The sequence below is a fragment of the Phyllobates terribilis genome, unplaced genomic scaffold (genome assembly GCF_046119375.1).
Source record: "Phyllobates terribilis strain yellow unplaced genomic scaffold, ASM4611937v1 Scaffold_2__4_contigs__length_985480577, whole genome shotgun sequence".
Taxonomy (NCBI): Eukaryota; Metazoa; Chordata; class Amphibia; order Anura; family Dendrobatidae; genus Phyllobates; species Phyllobates terribilis.
This window is the reverse complement of record NW_027362762.1, coordinates 762,731,871-762,757,620: the sequence shown is the minus strand read 5'-3', so window position 1 is coordinate 762,757,620 and position 25,750 is coordinate 762,731,871. Positions and strand designations below refer to the sequence as shown.

The 25,750-nt window shown below is 39.7% G+C and overlaps 1 protein-coding gene across 1 annotated transcript in view; it reads right to left on the bottom strand.

The window, feature by feature from the left end:
* Positions 1–1,025: 1,025 nt before the first annotated feature.
* Positions 1,026–25,750, bottom strand: part of ANOS1 (anosmin 1) — a 345,355-nt gene continuing 320,630 nt past the window's right edge. The window contains exons 12-14 of the mRNA XM_073667333.1: positions 11,816–12,036; positions 11,578–11,719; positions 1,026–1,155 (exon numbers count right to left, since the gene is read on the bottom strand). Coding sequence (XP_073523434.1) covers positions 1,097–1,155; positions 11,578–11,719; positions 11,816–12,036 — 422 coding nt within the window. The 3' untranslated portion in view covers positions 1,026–1,096. The remainder of the gene's footprint in view (positions 1,156–11,577; positions 11,720–11,815; positions 12,037–25,750) is intronic.

Below are 25,750 nucleotides of genomic sequence, written 5' to 3'. Positions count from 1 at the left end.
GGAACCAGTTTTGTATATTTATCGATTTTAGAATTCATTATCAATTTTGCCAAATTGTCTGGAATTTTATACATTACATACATACAGAATGCAATAACGTCAGCAATATTTTATTATAATCAACACAATGCACATTGGAAGTAAAAGAAGCTAATAAAAGCTGTGCAGAATTTTTTTTTAAGCTGAGCCATATAAATAGTAGCAATGATTAGATATACTGTAATGGACTTCAAGCTACTAAGATTGTTTTTCAAAAGTTATTTAAAAATGTATCCAAATTTGGCTTAAATTATTCTTTTTTACTAAAACACATAATCATTGGAAGACATTGCCTTGAAACCAGAGGATAAAAATTAGGTAAAATAGCATTAAATAAAAATAATAAATTATATCTTAAATTTTAGTATGACTGCCAATGGGAATATCAAAGCTGCTGAATATCAGGATACTACAAGATTTTAAGCAGCATACTTTACATGCACATGAACATTTTATGGCTTAATGGAACTGTAAGTAGCTCATAAGTTAATTCTATTCTGTCTATCACTTTTGTAAATTAGAGGTGAAGAAAAGTCTTGATTTTGGCACCATTGTGTAAAATGGTAACTATACCTGGCTAAACACTATTTACTGTTATACAGATTTTGTCCATCAGAGCTGCTTTCTTTCATGCCAATTATATTGTTTGCATAGCTTATTGCTTCTACTTTTTCCACTGGCCTCATTCTGTTCCTTAATAATTATTTAAGTATCTATATTAGGCAGTATTTACAATATATAATATTCACAGAACCATTGACTACAAGGAATAAATGATACACATAAAAACAGAAGTGCCATACAAAGCACTTTCCAAATCTTTGTGAAATACAACAAAACAACACAAGAGCTGAAAATCTATCCTTCAATATATGCTACACAATGCATACTGGGACTTGAGAAGAAGACACACTGAATAACCAAGACATGTCGAAGCAGACATAACTTCCTGTTATTATGAACCTGAACCAGCTCCAGGTAAAATTCTACATTGTCCTTCCAAGTTTATGTTGTTTATCATGCAAAGTTCCGTTCATATAATTCTGGATATAAAACTTCAAATTTTTTCTGGGGATGGTTTGTAATGTTGAGAATGGTGTTGCTTCATATGGGGCCCTGAAAAACAAAACAAACATAAATTCTGAGCATTTAGACTTGATTGAAACGGAGTTAACCAAAAATAAACTCCTAGGGCATAGACATGAAGAATCTCTAGCTTGATGACTGAAGGGTCTTGAATGTAGGATCTCAAACACATAGAACAATAAAAAGTAAAATAATGATAACAATAGTGATACCAATACTAACCAATCAAAAGATATTTCATGTTCAACCAGCATTGGACATTAAAAATTTGTAGGTCCCGAGAAGAAACTTGTAGGTATCGAGAAAAAAATACGTTGAATATTATAGTTCAAAGGGCATAGACATGAACAGATGCCTTTTATAAAAAGTTGAATATTTTAGTTTCTAATATGATAAGTAGAATAACTGATCTGAATAAAAGTAAATCAATCATTTGGTAAATTTAAGCCATTAAGGTTCTGTACGTAAACATGGGTCACATTTCTTCCGAAGCAAATCTGGCTACAAATTTTGTCACAAACTCCCAGCGAATCAATAAAAAAAATCTATATATGTATAATATGTAATTTACATGACTAGTATTGCAATCTGCTTTGGATTTTCCATCTAAAAAAAATCACATGACTCATATACAGATATTGTGATTTGAATGTTATAAAGTGTACCTATAATTTATGTCCATTGGAAACCTCTATCACTGCTCTGAGAAACAAGGATTTTTGTGCATGTGTTGTACATTTTGTGTAGCTTGACACCTCCTCAGCTTTTATCATACAGTAAAAAAAAAAAACATTGTGGGAGTCAACAGTAGCCGAGTGCTACTTCTCTTTTGTCCCAACAATCAGTGGGGGTATCAGCACCCAGGCAAAACTGAAATAAGCTTGTCATAGGTATATTTAACTAAACTTGAATTTAAAATAACTTTGGCCCTCTATGAAAAATTGGGGAACTTTGCAAATTACTTTATTAGGGAATTTGCCTTCATTCCTGTAAAAAAAATTGTAAATAGCTTCCAACCCTGGCCTTCCTTCAGCTGCATTTATATCAGAATATACTAATTTAGAGTACAGGTGATGGTAGTTAAAAGGTCAACTTCTGTCTCCTCTTATGAATGATGAGCTTATCAAAACAATCTCATGCAGCAGACATATCCCCAGAGGTAGTGAGACACAGTGTTATGTCTGTCAGGGGCCACATGCTCAAAAAGGCTACCTCGGACAGACTTAACACAAGCCACTCCATTGGGCAAATTCCAGAGGAACCTCGACTTTCACCCTTTAACCCCTGTACATGGATCTGGTCTTATAACGTGGTACGGACAGACTTAACACAAGCCACTCCATTGGGCAAATTCCAGAGGAACCTCGACTTTCACCCTTTAACCCCTGTACATGGATCTGGTCTTATAACGTGTTACGGTGGATTGCTTCCTCAGAAGAGCTGCCATCCGTAGAAGAGAACAAGAGGCACGAAGGGTCGCAAAGCAAGGTCAAAGCCAAGAAATCACATGAGGGACAAAATCAGGACCCAAGCTGGTGGTCAAAATTCAAGCTTCGGTCAAAAAACTGGAAATACTAAGCAGAACATAGGACCCAAGTAGCAGAGAGCCTAGGTCTAGCTCAACACTAATAACTGAATAGCTGAACACTAATAAGCTAGAGACTGTCTGCTGGGGTTTAACTAGAATGGAAGCCCCTTTCTTGGCTCCCAGTAGGGAGCCAACTACCTACCAGCTCACTGCAGCAAAGCACAACTATATAGCAAAGGGAGCACTAGTCTCAGCATTTTAACAGCAAAACAGCCACACGCTACCAGCATCTAGCAATGGCAAGACAGAGGTTACAGATGTACGTTCAGACATGGATATGATACACAGGTGCTGAGTTGACCCTTTCACTGCCATCATCTGTACCCCAAATGAGAATGTTCTGATATCAGTGCAGTTAAAAGCAGGTAAATAAACCGGGGAAAAGCAGGGGTTTGAAAGCCACTTACATGCATTTTCTGGAAAGAAAAGAAATCCCCTAATAAAGTTATTTACAACGTTTCAAAAATTTGAACAAAATTATTAAAAAGAAAAATTAAATATTAATTTGATTTTAAACAATTGTCATGCTATTGATGCCCTGGTGTTGGAGAGCTAAGCATGATAAAAATGTTATAGTACTTCACAGGTGTTGTCATACCCTGGCTTCCTGCAGGCTGTAAAGTGTAAAAAAATCATCAAATTTATTTTTGCATTTATTATTTTTTCCTAAATACTATATTTGTGCTCCGTGTTACTCCTATCCATTCATAATTAAGCCGTAGAAGGAAATCATTTTTAAAAATTCTTGTAAAATAAAACTTTAAGAATTATTTTCACCTGTTAATGGAAACAACGGCAAATGACTATTTAAGGAAAAACAAAACCGAATGCCAATGAAGAGACTTAAATAGGTAAGATTAAAGGTAAATTTAGAATCAATCATTCTTGATTAGTTGCACAATGCGGTCTTTACACTGCAAAGAATGTATACTGAAGGAAGAATGTAACAACAAACACAGTTTTGGGCGTAATTGTCAATTATGCTTCGCTTTCTGAGCAGCTGGGTACGATAATGGTACGTGCACTCATCACTAACCTAATTGTTTTGCATCCTATAACTGTTTTGTGTTTTAACATTCCAGAGAATGAAACTTTGAAATGTTTCTGGAAACTGTCCCTGAATTTTTTCTTTCATGAACTTTTTTTTTATTGTTTTAAACAGGAATTCAGTAGTGAAGAACATGTGAAAAACAGGGCACAATCCAATGCATGAAATAAATCATACTGCTGCCAAGATGAAACATGGCATAGCAAGTTACAAATGTTATCAATGTCTATACTGTCGTCAACAAAGGGCTGGAAGAGGGGTAAGTCTGCCAAAATCTTGTCATCATCCTTAATCATGAATATTATATACAGCAGTGTTGTAGACAAATAGATGCATAGCTAATGTGAAACTCCAAAATTTGGAATAAAAATAATTTAATTTAGAAAACCTTGTAAATACTATGAGGCAATCACCCAACATTCCAACTAAAAGTTGTCTTCTAAGGAGGGTGGAGTCTTCTTAAAGAAAATGGACTATAAGAAAACTTGGCTCAGAAATTATGGTCTGGGTAGGGAAGTAGTCTTATTAAAGAGAAGATCTTTTGGAAAAGACAACTAGGGTTATCACAAATAATGCACTGTAGTGAAGATTAGTTGCTAGAATTTGTACAAGGTGTCAAGTTGTAAAGAAAATTAGCTTTTCACAGTTCTTCAAAGACAAGAACATGAGGTCCTTAATTCAATCAAATAGTAAACACCTTACAATGAAATATAAATAATGTTGGTAAATAATAAATTGTAACTTTTTTTTAATTAAACTCATAAGTCATCACAGTGCATCATAATGAATTAACAATGAAAGGGTATTTTGGGGGTTTGTCAGGGTATTTTGAGGATATACAGTATGCAACAACTAAGTCAGTGACTTGGTCCTTTCATTTCTTATTTAGGCACAGTGACACAACTATAAGTGTGCCTGTGTCTGGTACTGCATTTTTGGGGGACTGCACTGTGGAATCAAGCACAGCCACATTCCTATGAACATTGAATTCAATTTGAGGCGGATATGTAGTACCCGGTGGCGGGCACTTCAGCTAGACGGCCAAGCTCCACAAGTAAGTACTTCCAGCCGGCGGCCACTGCCACCGGCACCGATAACGGCTTATTGGCGGGGGTCCGGATTGCGGGACCCCGGCCGATCAGACATTGATGCCCCATCCGTAGGATGCCCCATCTGGATGGGGCATCAATGTAAAAGTAGTGGACTTCTTTAAATTATTCTCTGCAGTACATTTTTGCAGGTTATCTCATAATAATATCGTCAAAAATGTTGAACTCTTCTGATGTCAAAGTTACTTGATAGTAGTTGCCTGGATCCACCTTCTTACATTTCTTAAATATACAGCAGGTGGAATAAATATTGAACTCGTAACCAATTTTCTAAATAAATATATTTCTAAAGGTGCTCTTCACATGAAATTCTCACTAGATCTTGGTAACAACCAATCCAATCCACACAGGCAAAGAAATAAAACCATAGATGTCCATAAATTAAGTTATATATAATAATGAAAAATGACACAGGTAAAAAGTATTGAACACATGAAGAAAGAGAGGTGCAAAAAGCCATGGAAAGTCATGACACCAGCTGAAATCTATCAGTAATTAGAAAGCAATCCTGCCACTTAGTGAAAAATAATATCAGCTGGTTCAATTGATAGCCCATAAAAAAGTGTCTCATTACCAAGGTGCTACACAAGAAACATCTCCTGATGGGTAAAACCAGTGAGCTGTCTGAAGACCTTCGCAGCCTTATTGTTACAAAACATACTGAAGGCATTGACAGAAGAATTTAGACATAATATAATTTATGGACATCTATGGTTTGATTTCTTTGCCTGTGTGGATTGAATGGGTTGTTACCACCATCTGGTGAGATTTTCATGACAATAGCACCTTTAGAAATATATTTACTCAGAGAATTGGTGACATGTTTAATACTTATTTCACCCATTGCGTATATATATGCATTTATATATACACATATATAGATTTATATAAATATATATACATATATGTACAAGGATTGGGTTTTTTACATTTAATACATTATTATTACTATTTATTATTATAGCGCCATTTATTCCATGGCGCTTTACATGTGAAAAAGGGGCTATACATAGCATAAACAATTACAATAATCTTGAACAATATAAGTTAGTGACTGGTACAGGAAGAGAGAGGACCCTGCCTGTGAGGGCTCACAATCTACAAAGGATGGGTGAGGATACAGTAGGTGAGGGTAGAGCTTGTCATGCAGCAGTATGCTGGAGCAAAAGTTATTGCAGGTTGTAGGCTTGTCAAAAGAGGTAGGTCTTCAGATTCCTTTTGAAGGTTTCCATGGTAGTCGAGAGTCTGATATGTTGGGGTAGAGAGTTCCAGAGTAGGGGGGATGCATGGGAGAAATCTTGTATGGGATTGTGGGAAGGGGAGATAATAGTAGAGAAGGAGATATTGTGAGGATCGGAGTTTGCGTGCAGGTAAGTGCCGGGAGACTAAGTCTCAGATGTATGGAGGAGACAGGTTGTGGAAGGCTTTGTATGTCAAGGTTAGGGTTTTGAACTGGAGTCTCTGGGTGATGGGGAGCCAGTGAAGGGATTGACAGAGAGAAGAGGCTGGGGAATAGCAGGGGGATAGGTGGATTAGTTGTGCAGCTAATTAAATAATGTATAGATAGATAACTATATATAATATTTTATAATATTTATATGCAGCGTGTGGCAAGACGACTCGCTCGGCTCTCGCGGAGGCAGGCTCAGGACACACGTTCTCAGATTACCTTCCTTCTGGTTTATTATATGGCATAAACTCATGCAGGGTTCCACAGGAAAAATAAACAAGACCCCTCTGGGTTAAATGGGAAAACTAAACAAAATATAGCTCAGTCCATAGGTGAGCGGGTTCCGCCCACTCTCGGTAGCACAAACTGCACAGGCAAAGTCCTTGTAAAAAGCACTGCAGCTTCCAGAACAGTGTCTGGTGACTTCACTCTCCAGACCACACTCCAGAAAAAAAAAAGGACTGAGCTTTTACACATTGCTCAGCCACACCCTGAGGGGAGGTAGGGGGAATGGCGTCCCGCCCTCTTTGCCATTGCCATAAAACCGCACACCCATTAACAGAGTAAACCCTCCAGCATATAACATGCTGGCAGAAATAAAGTAGGTCTTAGTTCACACAGGAGAGCATCCTGAGTAACACATACCTCCCCTCACATATAAAACCAGTGACACTGTCACAAGTGGCATGTAAAAGTTTGGGCACCCTGGTCAAAATTACTGTAAATGTGAACAATTAAGCAAGTTGAAGATGAAATGATCTAAAAAGGCATAAAGTTAAAAATGACACATTTTCTTAGTTTTTTTCCACGCAAAAAAAATATATTGTCTTTTTTTTTTATTTAAAAATTACAAAAAGGAAAAAGAGCCGATGCAATAGTTTGGCCACCCTTGGGGATTAGTGTGCTCAGATAACTCTGACCAAAGTTTCAGACCTTAATTACCCTGTTAGGGTTATGGCTTGATCAATATCATCATTAAAAGAGGCCAGGTGATGCAAATTTCCCCGGTTTATAAAAACCCAACCACCTCTAACCTAGTGCCAAAAAACAGCAGCCACTGGTTCTTCTATGCTGATGCCTAGAATTCTGATAATGAAAATGGTGGAGACCAACAAAGCAGGAGAAGGCTATAAGAAGACAGCAAAGTGTTTCCAAATTTCCCTTTCCTGAGTTTGAAATGTAATTAAGAAATGGCAGTTAACAGAACAGTGGAGGTCAAGATAGGGTCTGAAAAAAACAAGCAAAATTTCAGTGAGAGCTGCTAGTAGGAATGCTAGAGAGGCAAAGAGGCAAATCAGAATCCCTGCTTGACTGCAAAATACATTCAGAAAGATTTAGCAAACTCTGGAGTTGTGGTACATTGTTCTATTGTTCAGAAACACCTGCACAAATATGGCTTTCACAGAAGAGTCATCAGAATAAAATCTCTCCTGCATCCTCACAATAAAACTCAGCTTCAGAAGTATACAAAAGTAGATCTAAACTAGTCTGATTAATTTTGGAAACAAGTCCTGTGGTCCGATGAGGTTAAAATAGAACTCTTGGGCCACAATGATCAAAAGGTATGTGTGGAGAAAAAAGGGCACAGAATTTCAGGAAAAGAACATCTCGCCAACCATCAAAGGTGTTGTGCCACCATAAAGAATACATTTAACTAAGCAGAAAACTTTAAAATAAATGCTTTTGTAATTTACAGTTATTAAAAATGAACAACCTTTCATCTTCTAAAGTAGACCCTCTGGCGTTATTCCGTCTGCAAGCTTTATCCATCCATCCTAATGGCCAATCAGCTGGCCAAGCATGCGCAGTTCCTGGCAGCATAAAAAAGAGTTCCCCACCTCCCCACCCACAGTGTGCACAACGTATGCACTCACACAGGTCTGACATCTGGGTGAGATCATTCTGATTCACATGCGCGCTGTCAGAGCTGTGTGAGCTCGATTGCATATGCCTCCCACGCTCACACAGCTCTGACCACATACATGTGAAGCAGAACGATCTCACCCAGATGTCAGACCTGTGTGAGCACAGGGGGCAAAATCACTGCAAACGCCTCCCATGCCCACTCTGTCAGACCTGTGTGAGCGCAGGGAGCATCCCACTTACGTTGTGCACATTGGGGGGGGACTCTTTTTTATGATGACAGGAACTGTGCATGCTCAGTCAGCTGATTGGCCATTAGGATGGATGAATAAATCTTGCAGACAGAATAACGCCAGGAGGCCTACTTCAGAAGGTGAAAGGTTGTTATTTTTTAAAAGGAGCATCATTTTTAATAACTGTAAGTTGCAAAATCATGTATTTCCACATTTTTTGCTTAGTTAAATGAATTCTTTATGGTGGCACAACCCCTTTAAGCAAGGGGGTAGATGGATCAATCATGCTTTGGAGTTGAGTTGCAGCCAATGGAACAGGGAACATTTCACGAGTAGAGGGAAGAATGAATTCAATGAAATTTCAACAAATTCTTGATGCATACATAACACCATCTGTAAAAAAGCTTAAGTTGAAAAGAGGATGGCTTCTACAAATGAATAATGATCCCAAATACATGTCAAAATCAACAATAGACTATCTCAAAAGGCGCAAGCTGAAGGTTTTACTATGGCCCTCACAATCCCCTGATCTGAACATCATTGAAAATCTGTGGCTAGACCTCAAAATAGCAGTGCATGCAAGACGACCCAGGAAATTCACAGAGCTGGAGGAATTTTCCAAGGAAGAATGGATGAAAATCCCTCTAACAAGAATTGAAAGCGTGAACAAGCTGTGATACGTTCAAAAGGAGGTGCTACTAGGTACTAACCATGCAGGGTTCCCAAACTTTTGCATTGGCCCATTTTCCTTTTTCTCATTTTTAAATGTAAAAGAGGAATATATATATATATATATATATATATATATATATATATATATATATATATATTGCCTAAAATACAAAGGAAATGTGTCATCTTCAACTTTAGGCCTTTCAGAGATTATTTTATCTTCAACTTGCTTAACTATTAACAATAACAGTAATTTTGACCAGGGGTACCCAAACTTTTACATGCCACTGCATCTATCTATCTATCTATCTATCTATCTATCTATCTATCTATCTATCTATCTATCTATCTATCTATCGTTTATTTAGATATTTAATTGTTAAATGTAAAAAAATCACTCTTTGTACTTTTAGACTAAATAGAAAAGCTGCAACATTTCAGTTTTGCCAATTGAACATGTAAAATAAGTCACATTTGTGTGTAAAAATATCTCGAAGACTTAGTAGGATTGCTAGCCCAAGATGTTTTCCCCACCATATAACCATCCCTAATTAAATACACATTTAGCTTGTTCCAGCAATGAACATGCACATTCAGCATCAGTGACTTTGACCTCCAAGTTATCTATGTAGGCAGCAAAGCTGAGCAGCTGCCAAACCCCTTTGTAGAGGGTACTAAATACACACATACACACAGGAAAAATCTATCTTGTCTGATTTTTTTTTTCACTAAGAAATATAATACTCTTACATGGTGTAAAGGATGCTGTTATTAGCTGTTTAAGAGAAGTGAGATTTTAAGATTTACTGATTTCTGAAATGAATATAGTATTTAGTAAACATTTTATTCTGTTTTATAGAAGGTGGATGAAAGGAAGGAAAAGGGGGCCATTGTCCAGGGCCTTTCACTACCTAAGAACCTTTATTACCCAGTTTCCCTCAGTCCTTTTCACACTCTCTGAGCAGAATTAATTTAAAGGGAATCTGTCAGTAGGATCAACCCTCCTAAGCCGTCTATATGGGCATGTTAGTCATAATAAACTGAAAAAAATGATGCCTTCATATCTGTGATCTGATGTCTTTTTCCAGAGAAATGAACATTTTTCTTACATGTAAATGAACTGTTCTAGGCCATGAGGCAGGCACTGATCTGTTTGAGAATTTGTCTTCAGAGCTTATTATCAAACAAAGGGGGCATTACCAGTCTGATGTGCAATGGTTACCGGTGTGATGTGTAATGGCCGCTCTCTGCTCTCCTGATCTCACTGCAGAGCTGTGTGTGATTATACATGACACATCTGCAGGTTCCTCTCAGCTTCAGCTTCCATCTCACCTGCAGACAGAGTTGCAATATTGTTGCAATACAGCAGAGCTGCAGCTGCTAACGTCTTTGTTATGACACAAAGTTCAGTTCTACTGTTCTGCGTTAGTTACATATCTCACTGATAATGCACCCTTTCATTAAAAATAATCTCTGGAGACAGATTTTCATGCATGTCCAGCCCATAGTCCTGAACAGCTCAATTACATATAAGAAAAACTTAGTTTTCTCTGGAATAAGACACTGGATTACATATATCAAAGTATCATTTTATTCAGCTTCCTATTACATACATGCCCAAAAAGACAACTTAGCAGTTTTGATCCTACTGATAGATTCCTTTAAAACCATTTGTAGAACACCTCCAATTAAAAAAATTGGCAGATCCCTCATGCTCTACCCAAGCTTCCTAAAAAAACAGAAATTAGCAATCCCAGAAGGTTTCTTCTACCATGAAGTCTTGGATCGGTGGGAAGTTAGACATGGAGGAGGTGTGGCTGCAAAGCAGATCTTCTCACCAACACTGGCCTGAGAAAGTTGGCAAGTATTTCACAGGTAATGTGACTTCTATGAAATTATCAAATTGTTTGCAATGGGCCTCTAAGATCATTAATCTGGCTCTGCTTTTTAGAACTTCGGGAAGGGGATATTTTATATTTTGTTATACATTTTATAAGTCACATAGCATTAAAGAGTTTGTTCAAGATATTTTTTATCCATATGGTTGCATTTGTGGAAGATAACAAACTCAGCTATTCTCACCCTCCACAGATCCAGCAATGCCTCTTCACTGCTGGTCTAGTTTTGTTGAAAGCCTACAGTGATAACTTCACAACTGCAGTGCATGTGATGACTGTAGACAATCATTGGCTCAGTTGCTCATACTGTCTACATTAGTAGAGCCGATGAGCCCAGTGATTGGATGCAGCATTCATGTGTGCTGTAGCCGTGAAATTGCAGCTGTGGCTTGTCAAAATAGACTACGGCAGCAGCAGAGAGGCAGTGCTAAACCTGGGGAAGGGAAGCATTACTGAATTTGTTATTTTCTGTAGCTACAACACCATGGATATTTTTTTTTATTCTGGAAAACCCCTTTAAAAATATTGCATACAGTTTATAAAATATTCAATTCAATGCATTTAAATTATTGGGAGGTTTAGATCACTTACGATGAGGTATAGGGGGAAGTATATCTGGTGTCCTGAAGGTCTTTATTGTTGCTGGCCCTTCACCACCGGTTGTTAGCACTTGAACCTCCAGTCGGTAAAGCATTGAAGGTCTTAGATTGTGGACAGTAAGAACATAATGGTCCTGTATGAAGATGACAATATATGTAAGTCTTCTGACTCCTCCGAATGACTTATTACCGGGTTGCAATACAGTTAAAATACATATTAAAGTACTTACTGCTGGCAATATTTGGGACTGTGAAATTATGCTGTTTGGTAGGCTGTTCTGCCGACTTTCTGTAGTGACTTCTGCCCATGTGACCTGGAATCCTGTCATAGGTTGATGAAGATTTAATTTTGACAATTTCCATGAAAAATGTCCGGTGATGTTACCCTCATGCACATTAAAAGCAGCGGACAGGTTTTCTGGTTTTGCCAATACTTTAGCGACAACTTGTCCTGTAAGGAACAAAAACATTTCAGAAACTTTCAATGATTCATATTTTTATAGTTCTCACAAGAAATAAAAGGCCCGACATACATGAGAAATAGAAAAAAACCTGTAATAATGGCTTTTTTGTTAAGTTTATGGTGCTTAAATGCATTTTTCTACAAAAACATAAACTGAACAAAAGATTGGAATAACCCAGAAACATTTTATTGTTGCATTTTTATGTGGCTTCTCTGACCTACTTCACATGCAGCCTAAATAAATTCAATATGTTAATTCTAAGAGAAATAGAGGTACTTAATAAATAATGTATATGTAGACTGAGTTTGTTTCAGTCTGCCATGAATATATAAATATCTGCTGATGGGGTTTATAGTCTCTACTGAATTTTAAATAGGTAGTACAGATATCTTTAAAAATCATATGACTGCCAGAAAACTATATTTCAGCTTTAGTAATAAACCATACAATGGTCAGGAATCCTGTCAAAGTGTATTCATTTATTTTATCAGGTGGAAACAAAAATCTTATACAGGAAACCTTTGTGTATTTGGGTCAGTTATCAAAATGAAAGAGAATTATTGGATACGTTTGTAAAGAAGTTGTTTGGTTTTAAAACCAAATCTGCCAATGCACTAGAAGGGAATTCAGAGTTAATAAAAAGGGGTTAATTTAGGAAATTCATCTTTTTGTTAGAATGGAGAACGGTTACAGGAGAAAGGATATTTTACTTTGGAAGACCTCAGTTGACTGTGGATTACATGTGCATTCCAATTATTTTTATGAGAACAGTGCAATACTATATTATCCCTGCGGTGCAACTGGAAGAATATTAAACACATAGACCTTGAATCATTAAAACTGGCGTTTCATAAGTCAGTCTTAATGATGGGTATGCAGGACTAAGATGTGCCTAATTCATTAAGAAGCTCACATCACTTGAATTTGGCTCTTCTTATCAGTGGCGTGCACCTCCATGCACCTCACCAGAAATATTACTCCAGTCAGAGACGTAAGAAAAAGGTACATGGCAACCTTTAATAAATTTGTCAGGTAAATGTTGTCACGCTAGAAAAGGAGAACAACTCAGCAATTCATTGCGAAAAGGTATGTTTATTGAATCATACAAGAGTAGAGAATAAGTATTTAAAAGACAAAAAGAGGTGACTAGATGGAGGAAGTGCTTGAAAGTCAGGAAAATACAAATGTTAAAAGTAGTGATGTAAGTCCCTGGATTAGACAGAATTGCACAAATGCCCGTAGTCAAAAAAATATATATCAATCATAAGTATGAATATATTAAATGAGCAAAAGAACAATCCCTAATGGGGATCCCTATAAGAAAGGACCTTCCACCTATAAGATGGCGAGATAAAGCCATTAAAATAGCATATGGAAAGCATAGTCTAAGCCAGGTACCAGAGCAGAGTACAGAACCATAAATAATTACCTGACAAACTAGCACAGTCAGAGTGGAGGGGGGAAGATAGAGTGGTGCCTGCCCTTGAGAAAGCGGTTGGTTACACCGTGAAACGCGCGTCGGGCTCCTGGCACCACTTTATCTCGCCATCTTATAGGTGGAAGGTCCTTTCTTATAGGGATCCCCATTAGGGATTGTTCTTTTGCTCATTTAATATATTCATACTTATGATTGATATATATTTTTTTGACTAAGGGCATTTGTGCAAGTTCTGTCTACTCCAGGGACTTACATCACTACTTTTAACATTTGTATTTGCCTGACTTTCAAGCACTTTCTCCATCTAGTCACCTCTTTTTGTCTTTTAAATACTTATTCTCTACTCTTGTATGATTCAATAAACATACCTTTTCGCAATGAATTGCTGAGTTGTTCTCCTTTTCTATTATGTTTTTCAGCATGCTGTTTGGACGGATGCTTGTCATGTGACTAGCTATCCGCCCAAATTTTTCTTATTGGTTTTTTTGCATGGCAGTGCTTCTGTTATAAATGTTGCCAAGCCCAGTCCTGCCCCAGCTCCATCCATTTTGGCAGAGCTGTCCAAAACATTTACAAAACTTCTTTTTAACCTCTTTCCAACCCATGACGTCTTAGTACGCACATTTGCGTACCCCCGGTTCAGTGAGGGCTGCTGCGCTGAGCCCTCACTGAACCGAGCACATGTCAGCTGATTCTTACAGCTGACATGTGCCCGCAACAGCCGCGGGTGGAATCGCGATCCACCCGCGGCTGTTAACATGTTAAATGCCGCTGTCAATCTCCGACAGCGACATTTAACGCGAGCTACCGGGTTGCGCGTCATAAGCCCCGCCCATCGGCGACCCCGTCACGTGATCGCGGGTCGCCGATGGGCGTGCATGACAACCCAGGGTCTGCAGCAGACGCCTTTGGTTGTCATAATCTGGTCACTATGAGCGCCACCTAGTGGTCGGCGCTCATAGCACAGGACCATTTCTGATGCATGCAGGGGATCTGCTCGTCCCCTGTATGTAGCAGAGACGATCAGACAACTGCTGCTTCTAATCTCCTATGGAGACTATTGAAGCATGCAGTAAGTGAAAAAAAATGTTTTTTAAAATATAAAAAAAATATATATATATAAAAGTTTAAATCACCCCCCTTTTGCCCCATTCAAAATAAAATATATAAAAAAAAAAAACCCATACACATATTTGGTTTCGCCGCGTTCAGAATCGCCCGATCTATCAATATAAAAAAAGAATTAATCCGATCGGTAAACGGTGTAACGAGAAAAAAATTCTAAACGCCAGAATTACGTTTTTTGGTCACCGCAAAATTGCAATAAAATGCAATAACGGGCGATCAAAACATCGGATCTACCCCAAAATGTTATCAATAAAAACGTCAGCCCGGCGCGCAAAAAATAAGCCCTCACTAAGCCCCAGATAGCGAAAAATGGAGACGCTACAGGTCTCGGAAAATGGCGCTATTTTTTTTTTTTTTTTTTTACCAAATTTTGGAATTTTTTTTCACCACTTAAATAAAAAAGAACCTATACATGTTTGGTGTCTACGAACTCGTAATGACCTGGAGAATAAGAATGGCAGGTCAGTTTTAGCATTCAGTGAACGTGGCAAAAAAAATAAATAAAAAACAACTGTGGTATTGCACTTTTTTTACAATTTTACTGCACTTGGAATTTTTTTCCCGTTTTTCCGTACACGATATGGTAAAACTAGTAATGGTGTTGAAAAGTACAACTTGTCCCACAAAAAATAAGCCCTCAAATAGCCATATTGTCCAAAAAATAAAAACGCTATGGCTCTGGGAACAAGGGGAGCAAAAAACGAAAAAGCAAAAACGACAAAACCCAAGGTTGCGAAGGGGTTAAGGTGTTTTACTCGAGAATTCTGTTGTAGACAGCTTAACCCCTTGAAAGCAGGGCGATTTTCCATTTTCTCTTTTTTTTCCTCACGTTCTTCCAAGAGTCGTAACTTTTTTATTTTTTCACCATGTGAAGGTTTGATTTTTGTGAGATGAGTTTTACTTTTGAATGACATCATTCATTATATCATGCGATACACTTGAAAGTGGGAAAAAAATAAATTCAAAGCGCATTGAAATTGCAAAAAAAGTTTAATATCACAATAAGCTTCTGCTTTTTTTTATTCAGCATGTTCACTATATGGTAAAACTTATCTAGAAATATGATTCTCCAGGTCAGTTTGAGTGCACAGATACCAAACATGCATAGTTTTTATTTTATTTAAGTGGTAAAAAAAAAATGTTGAAATGTGTATGAAAATATATTTTTGCCTTTGTCGCCATTTTCCCCATAGCGTTTTCATTTTTCAAGTTACGGGACAATATAATGGATTATTTTTTGCACCCTGAGCTAATGTTTTTACTGATTCCATTTTGGGGTAGATACAATGTTTAGATTGCCACTTAATGCATTTTATTGAAATGTTGCGGCAGCCAAAAAAACAGTAATTCTGGCGTTTTGAATTTTTTTTCATTTCTCTGTTTATTGATGCGGATTAATTTATTTTAAATTTTGATAGATCGGACATTTTTGAAAGCAGCGATACCAAATATGTGTATTTATTTATTTTTTTAATTCCTTTATTTTTAAACGGGTGGTTTGAACTTTTGTGTTTTTTTTTATTCTTTTCATATTTTTTATAACTTTTTTTTAAAACTTTTTACTGTATTTAAAAGTCCAATTGAAGCTGTGATCATGCGACTGCTTGTGTTATACATAGCAGAGCTGATACACTGCCATGTATAACAGAAATAATCTTGATTTCTGCTATACAAGATTCTTGATTTGATCTTTTACTCAAGGGAATATTGTAATGACAGGCATGAGAGTCATCAGAAAACTCCCGGGTATCATGGCAACGCATCGGTGATAATGCTACGGGCACACCGATGGGAGCGCGGAATGACATGCATCCCTGTTGACGCATGTTGAATGCCGCTATCAGAGATTGACAGTGGGATTTAATGGGTTATCAGCCATTGTTAGGGCTCCACTCCAACTGCGGCTGTTACAGGTACATGATGGCTGACTAAATCAGCCATAATATGCTGGGTGTTAGAACCTTGCTCTTAGTTTTTTTTCCTTTGCTGGTCACATGACCTTGTTGGCCTATTTAATCCTGCTCCGCCCTTCTGGCTTTGCTGGACTTCATTGTATATCTACTTTCTAGCTAGCCTGTGCTCTGTGTCTTGCTCTGTTAGTTTGCTTGGTCTACTGACCTCTATGTTCTATATATTTTGTTTGTTCGTCTGTCTGCTACTATTTCTGTTAGGAGGTGTCCCATATTCCTCCCAGTCCTTAGTACTTGTAGGGATTCCTTCCTCACATCTATAGGTCTCCGTACAGACTAGCTTAGGACTTTAGCAGGTCTGATCGCAGGATCAGGTTCCCTGTTACATCGTAGGGATTCAGCTGAGTTCTATCGTAGGGACAGATCTCCTCTCTTTCCTTAGCTCTGGTAGCAGAACATAACAGTAAGTCCAGCCAGCAAATTCTCTAAGGAAAGATTTTTCTGTTCCATCATGGTGTCGGTTCAGGATTTGGTTCATCGCCTGCAGGGACTCTCTCTGGAGGTGGCCGAGCTCCGTCAGCACGTGAGTAACTGTCCTGGAGCACATTTCTTGGAGCCTAAGGTATGTTTGCCGGATTTATTTTTTGGTGAACACCGAGAATTTTTTTCATTCAAAAATGCTTGCTTATTGTATTTTCGTTTGAGACCTAAGTCCTCTGGGGATGAATCCCAGCGCGTAGGGTTCATAATGTCACTTTTGCGCAAAGAGCCTCAGGAGTGGGCCTTTTCTTTGCAACCTAGTGATACATGCTTCAGATCAGTGGATAGTTTTTTTTCTGCTTTGGGACTATTATATGATGATCCTGACCGTGTCGCATCAGCTGAGACTGAGTTGAGACGTTTAAAACAAGGATCAGGTAATGTGGAAAAATATTGTACTCATTTCCGTCGTTGGTCTACTCAAACAGGGTGGAACGATTCTGCTCTGAAAAGTCAATTTCTTGCTGGGCTCAGTGAAAGGGTTAAAGACCTGCTAATTGCTTATCCTACACCTGAAGATTTGCAACAGGCTATGCAATTAGCTATACGGGTGGATAGAAGACTGCGTGCAAGGGTTAATGAGAGCAAATCCTCTGCTATGTCAGTTTCTGGTTATGAGAATGTGTGAACTAACAGTGGTGAACCGATGGAGATTGGATCGGTGGCACCTCGCTCTCAAGAAAAAGACCGTTGATTTTTTGAAGGCTTGTGTTTCTATTGCGGAAAATCTGGTCATTTGATTAAAGGCTGTGAGCTTCGTATGAAGAAAGAAAAAAAAATGGTCAGTCATGCCCGTATTGCCTGTTTAAATTCCAAGGGTGTATTTTTAGCTGCTTCCACGATTGCTCAGGAAAAATTAATGGAATTTCGGGTGTTTGTCGATTGTGGGTCTACTCTGAATGTTATTGATGGGGGATTCATGGAAAGACTCAATTTAAAACCTGAACCTTTATCATCCCCCATTGCTGTGGTTTCTGTGGATGGTTCCCCTTTGAAGAATATTACTCTCAAGGTCTGTGAATTTCCTCTCACTATTAATGGTGTTCAACACGAGAAATTGGATTTGGTAGTGTTGAATAACTTGCCTTCTCCAGTAATATTGGGATTGCCCTGGTTAAAATTTCACAATCCTGTACTGGATTGGTCTACCAGTGAAATTAAATCCTGGAGCCATAAATGTTATGACAAGTGTTGTAATGGGCGTATTGCAGCTTTGGATAGGGGAGAATTGCCTGTTCCTATTCAGGATTTTTGGAGAGTTTTTTCTGAGAAGGAATCGCAGGTTTTGCCTCCCCATAGAGACTATGATTGTTCTATTGAATTTGTCCCTGGAGCGACTCTTCCTAAAAGTCGTTTATTTAACCTTACTATTCCTGAGAGGAAGGCTTTGGAGGAATACATACAGACAAGTTTGGCCGCCGGTCACATTAGGCCCTCTAAGTCTCCTGTGGCGGTTGGATTTTTTTTTGGAAAAAAAAAGGACGGCGGTTTACGTCCTTGTTTGGATTTTCGTGAGATTAACAAAATTACTGTACGCAATCCTTACCCACTGCCATTGATTCCTGATCTGTTTAACCAGTTAATGGGGGCCAAGTGGTTCTCTAAAATTGACCTTAAGGGGGCATACAATCTGTTGCGCATGAAGGAGGGTGACGAATGGAAGACTGCTTTTAACACTCCTGTGGGTCATTTTGAGAATCTGGTTATGCCTTTTGGTCTTACTAATGCTCCTGCATTTTTTCAGAATCTGATTAATGATATCCTTAGACCTTTGATCGGTAAAAATGTGGCTGTGTATTTGGATGACATTTTGATTTATTCGCCGGATCTGGAGTCTCATTGGCGGAGCGTGCGTGAGGTATTACAGTTATTAATGGACAATTCGCTTTTTGCTAAGCTGGAGAAATGTGAGTTCGCTGTACAGAGAATTAGTTTTTTGGGCTACATTATCTCCAGCAAAGGTTTTGAGATGGATCCGGTTAAGGTTCAGGCTGTGCAGGAATGGCCTAGGCCTATTGGTTTGAAATCGATACAGAGGTTTTTGGGTTTCGCCAATTACTATAGAAAATTCATAAAAAATTTTTCTAGTATTGTCAAACCTCTGACTGATCTCACCAGGAAAGGTGCTGATGCGGTTCAGTGGTCTTCTGAGGCCATTGAAGCTTTTGTGTATCTCAAGGAGAGGTTCACCTCTGCTCCCATCCTTATGCAGCCTGATGTTACTAGGCCGTTTTTGGTTGAGGTTGATGCTTCCTCTGTGGGGGTTGGCGCAGTATTGTCTCAGGATAACGGGGATGGATTACATCCCTGTGCCTTTTTTTCAAAAAAATTTTCGGAGACAGAACTGAATTACGATATTGGTAATCGGGAATTATTGGCTATTAAACTCGCATTTGAACACTGGCGCCACTTCTTGGAAGGTGCGGAATTTCCCGTTCAGGTTCTTACGGATCATAAAAATCTGATATATCTTGATGCTGCCAAGCGCCTGAATGCCCGTCAGGCTAGGTGGGCACTGTTTTTCTCGCGGTTTAATTTCTCCGTTACTTACATCCCTGTTACTAAGAATGTTAAGGCGGATGCCTTGTCTCACAGTTTTTCTCCCATAGTCGGTGCTGAGAAAGAGGAGAACATTTTACAAGAAGGTGTTGTGATAGCTGCTTTGGACTCCGTTTTGGAAAATGAGATTCTTAAAGCACAGGAGAATGCCCCTTCTAACACTCCTCATGGGAGGTTGTTTGTGCCTGGGACCTTTAGGAGAGATTTGTTTGTTGAGTGTCACGAATCTCGGTTGGCAGGTCATCCCGGAATCTCTGAGACCAAGAGACTGGTGGGTCGCAGTTTTTGGTGGCCTGGATGGCAGAAGGAAGTCATTAAGTGGGTGCGTCAATGTACTATATGTGCTAGATCTAAGTCCTCACATACTCCTGCTGCGGGGTTGCTTTGTCCTTTGGAGGTTCCCAGTGCTCCTTGGACACATTTGGCTATGGACTTTATAACTGACCTTCCCCCCTCTGAGGGTTTTACTGTCATCTGGGTGGTCGTGGACCGTTTTAGCAAGATGTGTCACTTGGTTCCTTTCGTCAAACTGCCCTGCGCTAAAACTCTCGCTAAGGCCTTTGTCAAGGAAATTGTCAGACTTCATGGCGTTCCTACTGACATTGTTTCTGATAGGGGTCCTCAGTTCGTGGCTCGTTTTTGGCGTGCCTTTTGTGATAGGTTGGGAGTTCATTTGTCATTCTCGTCCGGATATCATCCTGAATCTAATGGCCAGACAGAAAGGAAAAACCAGGATGTTGAGCAGTTCTTGCGTTGTTTTGTGGCAGACAATCAAGAGGGGTGGTCTGAGTTTCTGCCACTTGCTGAATTTGCTCTGAACAATCATACATCTTCTTCTGCTGGTTGTTCGCCTTTTTTTTGTTGTTCTGGGAGACATCCGTCGTTTGGGTCGTTCTCCAAGTTGGGATCTGCCGTGCCTGAGGAGGAGAATTTTTCCGGTGATTTGGAGAGAGTTTGGACGGATGTGCATGGTAATCTTCAGGAGGCCAACAGAAAATCTAAAGACTACTTTGATAGGAAACGACAGGAGGTTTTGTTCGCTGTTGGTGACATGGTTTGGTTGTCCTCTAGGAATCTGTGGTTGAGGATTCCTTCAAAGAAATTGGGTCCCAAGTTTGTAGGGCCCTTTAAGGTGCTTCAGGTTGTCAACCAATCTGCTGTTAGGTTGGAGGTTCCTACCTCCTGGAGAATTAATCCGGTATTTCATGTCTCTCTGTTGAAAAAAGCTGTTGTATCGGATTGTGACGCCTCTGCCTCTGTTCCTCCGGTGGTGGAGGACGGGGAATATGAAATTTCTCGCATCCTTAACTCTAGACGGTATAGAGGTAGTTTGCAGTATCTTGTGGCCTGGAAAGGTTTCGGTCCCGAGGATAACTCTTGGGTGAGGTCGGATGATGTTTCCGCGTCCAGACTTATCAGAGCGTTTCACAGGAGATTTCCTGATAAGCCTGGTCCTAGGGGATCCGGAGGATCCTCTTAGAAGGGGGGCTACTGTTAGAACCTTGCTCTTAGTTTTTTTTCCTTTGCTGGTCACATGACCTTGTTGGCCTATTTAATCCTGCTCCGCCCTTCTGGCTTTGCTGGACTTCATTGTATATCTACTTTCTAGCTAGCCTGTGCTCTGTGTCTTGCTCTGTTAGTTTGCTTGGTCTACTGACCTCTATGTTCTATATATTTTGTTTGTTCGTCTGTCTACTACTATTTCTGTTAGGAGGTGTCCCATATTCCTCCCAGTCCTTAGTACTTGTAGGGATTCCTTCCTCACATCTATAGGTCTCCGTACAGACTAGCTTAGGACTTTAGCAGGTCTGATCGCAGGATCAGGTTCCCTGTTACATCGTAGGGATTCAGCTGAGTTCTATCGTAGGGACAGATCTCCTCTCTTTCCTTAGCTCTGGTAGCAGAACATAACACTGGGAAAGATGCAGGCTTAGTGTGTGAGCCCATATCAAAGGCAGGGAAATGACATATGACGTAACTATATGTCATATGTCGTAAAGGGGTTAAAAGGTTGATAAAAAAGATGAATTAGTCTCCTACATTTCTGAAGATGTATAGAGGCAGAGGGAAAGGTAAAAGTGTATTTCTCACTGCTATAACATTGCAATACAAGCAAAAGGAAAATTTTTCGCTACATTCACTCTTGTTTGATGTGGTTGTCTCATCAGCACAAAACCTGTCCATAAGCCTTTTAGGGATATATTCATATAATTAAATACCCCACCCCAAACCCTTCTCTATAAGCCAAAGCCACAAAGCAAGAGCCGCAGGTAATCCCGAGGACATGGTCCATTCATCGGCCATAGCAGGAGAGACACATGGAAACATTTAAATTCCCCTGACAATAACAGCTGATCTCCAAGAATGCCAAGAGCCATGCCCACTCTGATCAGTTGATTACCACAGCTGCTGTTTTTAATGGAGGACTTGTCTTGATGAGGCAACCTCTCTAACGTAAGGCACACTGCTGAGTTGTAATAGTAGAAATCCATAATCCTTTTTTAAGTAGCATTCCAAATGCCAGTGTAAACTCAGCTCCAAGTTTTCAGTACATTAAACATTTACATTCACATATTCACTGCACTCCAGATCATCTTGGCACCCTCTAGGGCTTTTTACCATATGTCATTACCTTGTCGATGTGTAGGAGGGGCATGTTTATATAAAACTCACAGAGTAATCTGTATTTCAGAGTGAAACTGGATCATAAAACAATATTTTGTTCCATTTCTTTGTCTTTAGTATTTGTTCTGCGTAGTTTTTTTTTACAACAAATAATATTCTTCAAATGCATTTCGAAAATGAGTTAACTCCTCTTGAGTAAGAGCAGATTTGCCAACAATGAAAGCCTTTACCAATATCTGGCAGGACTTCACAAACATTTTACTGAATTACAGTAAACTTCAATACTAAATCTCTGTAAAAGCAACGGGAGTATGAAAGACTGCTAACTGAACTTCAACACCTCACTACGCACAAAGAAAGACTATTTGTTTGAGCTTTTAGGGTTTTTAGACATCAATTGGAAATGATTTGCAATAAAAGTAACTTGGTTAAACCAAAATGAAAAATCTCTACCTTGACGAGTTTACGTTCCCTTATGATAAAAGAGAATCTATTCCAACAACATAAAAGCTGCATAAGTTTATTTTGTAATGCAAAAATATTCTTCGGGTACGCCAGGTGTTTTTTTCTTTTAATCTTAAATTAGAGGGATTAAATAGAATCAGGAAATAAAAATATCTCAAATGCTCTCTACTAAACTTTCAGTCCTGATTCCAATTAAAAATATATAAAAGTGACAAGTAATAATCGTCAATATAGTGCTTTATTGGTTTTTTTTTTTTGGAGTTTACTTTCCTAAGAATAAAAACATTTACTATTTTTGTTTTCCTTTAATATATTTCAGTAAACAAAAAAGAAATAAATTAAAAATATAAAATACCCGTCACAGTGACTTAATAATGTTTATACATTAGTTTCAGTATGTCCACTAGTCTATTTTTAAGTTTATTGATTAAATCAGGATTTTTGGAAAATAATGCTATCACTGTAATGATTTTAGATAATAAAAATGGAAAGAATATCTATATATTTTTTTACCAAAGTCAAAGTCTGGAAAAAAACAGGTTTTGTAATCTTTAGGGTGTGTGACGACTTTTTAGTGTGTGTGCCATATTTTTCAGAGAAATTCTGCCTGGAATCCGCCCATAAGGCGACCCATAAAATGAGCATAATGCACAGCAATGAGAAAACGACATTGCTGTGCACATGTTCCATCTTATCTTGTGGCTTTGAACCACTTCAGGGTTTGGAAAGCCTAAGGCCAAGTGCACACATTGAGTATTTGGTGAGTTTTTTACCTCAGTAAAATTCAGAAGTGGTGACGTGCTTCTATTAAACTTTTCCTCTGATTGTTCCACTCCTGGTTTTGGTTTACAAATACTGAGTAAAAAACTCATCAAATACTCAACATGTGCACGTGGCATAAGGTGGTTGAAAGAAGAGACATAATTGAAATCATTGTGACATACTTGAAAATATAAAGAAAAAGACCCAAGCAGCGGATCACAGCAAGAATAAGGGCAAAACCGCTACAGTAAGATGACCTCTGGACTTTCCTGAAGCGCCTTTGCCTGTAAAAACTCGACAGGTGATCATATATCCTTAGAAAGTGCTCATTTTTAAAATGGAGTAATTATTGCTCGGCAACTCCATATTCATTTGATCACCAAGTACTAGTGTTGAGCCACCCCCGTAGAGTTCGAGTTCGGTTCGGTTCGTCGAACACCCGTGTGTTCGCCGAACTGTTCGTCGAACACCTTCGAACACCGTTAAAACCAATGGCAGGCAAACAAAAACACATAGAAACACATAGAAAACACCTTCAAAGGGGTCCAAAAGCTGACAAACTGCTCAGAAGACACAACTAACACATGGAAAAGTGACAAGTACATATAGTCATGCGAAAAGAAAAGAGGTGGAGGAGTAAAAGGAGGGGGAGACACAGATATAGGCATGTCATGCCCTTCTAAAATCCAAAAAGTGAGAAGCCGACACGTTCAGTCCGCTCCTGCCCGTGCAACCTCCGTGTCGCCGGGTTTGTGCCAGAGCCGCGGTGAACCCTGACGGCCAGCCCCCCTCTCCCAATACTGGTGCCTGTCCGCTGGTGGGTCGAGCGAGCCCCCCTGTGGTGGAGGCAGCTCTAAGCTTTTTAATTTAAATTGTCTCTCTAATTTGAATGAATACACTTTAAATCCATTTACAAGGATCTATTGGAGGGCAAGTCTCATGCCAGCAGCCGCGTAATTCCAGCTCCAGTAGCGTCCACGAAAGCTGCTGCAGTTAAAAAGCTTTTATAAGGATCGAGCTCGGCTGTCCACCGCAAGTCCCAGCCCCTATGCCTTGGGGTGCCTCCTGATACTCTTCACTGAGTATCCCGTGGTCCCGAAGCATTTCCTTTGAAAAAATTATGTGTCCAAACTACAGGTGGTGTAGCTTGCTTAACAGCCGGGATAATCTGCTGACTAGCAAACACTGCTACTAGGCACAAAGTATTTCCTGGGCTAGATGCAGTTAAAAATTTGTAATTAGATACTCTCGTTGGATGCTGAGAAAGCATTCCATAGAGTCTCCTGGCACACCATATATGATTCTCTTAAAAAGCTTGGGGTAGGGGTCTAGGGGACCCTTTTATAGCCAAAATCACGGCCCTGTATCACAATACGTCACCTAGGCTGAAGATAAATGGAACTGTAGCACCCTGAGGGCTCGGTTGCTACAGAGGTATTGCACCTCACCCAGAGGTGTGATATCTCACTCTCAGGTAAGGATGGAGTGTGGATCAGGACCCGACACCTGCATGCATTACACCACATTGCCGTGGGGCAGGGCGACCAATATGCCTCTGAGATGGGCAGGACAGTCCCTGTCCCTGGCTGGAGTGGGGGGAGGGAACACTGAGGAAGGGGAACACTGTAGTGCAGGAGCAGGGAGGAAGCAGTTCCTGGGTGCATTGAGAAGGGAGTATAAAAGGTGGGCACCATCTTAGTTCAGTGCAGAGAAGTCTGAGCAGAAGTGGCAGGGAGCAGGGGTTCTGCATGAGCTATGCTCCGGAGGCGGGCCTAGTAACAGAGGCCCAGGCCTGGAAGAGGGAGAAGGAAGGAAGAGGAGCGGAGAAGGCTACAGGAACGAGGAATGAAGGGATCCCAGGGGTGCGGACGGGCGAGTCGCCACTGCACGCCCGAATCCACCTGCGTGGAGGGGTCAGGCCAAAGGGGGAGACCGGTCCCCGAAACTAGTGGAGGCAGGAAACGACCCTCAGCTAGAAACCGGAGGCTGTGACATTTTATGTGGGGCAGCCCCTCGCTACACCCGCTAGGAAGGCACCATATAGGGTCAGGGAAACTGGCGCCAAGTTTACCAAGAGGAGGCCCGAGGCAGCCGGACAGAAGGGTTGGTAAGAAAGGCCAGACAAAGGACACACAAAGGGGGCCTGTGAAGCGCTCCAAAGTTATCTGGTAGTTGTCTGAGCCCCTCACCTGGTGAGCACAGTACGACGTGGGCAGCTGTTACCTGCAGACGTGGTCTGGATAATAAGAACTGTGAGTAAAGGCCCTGGACTGC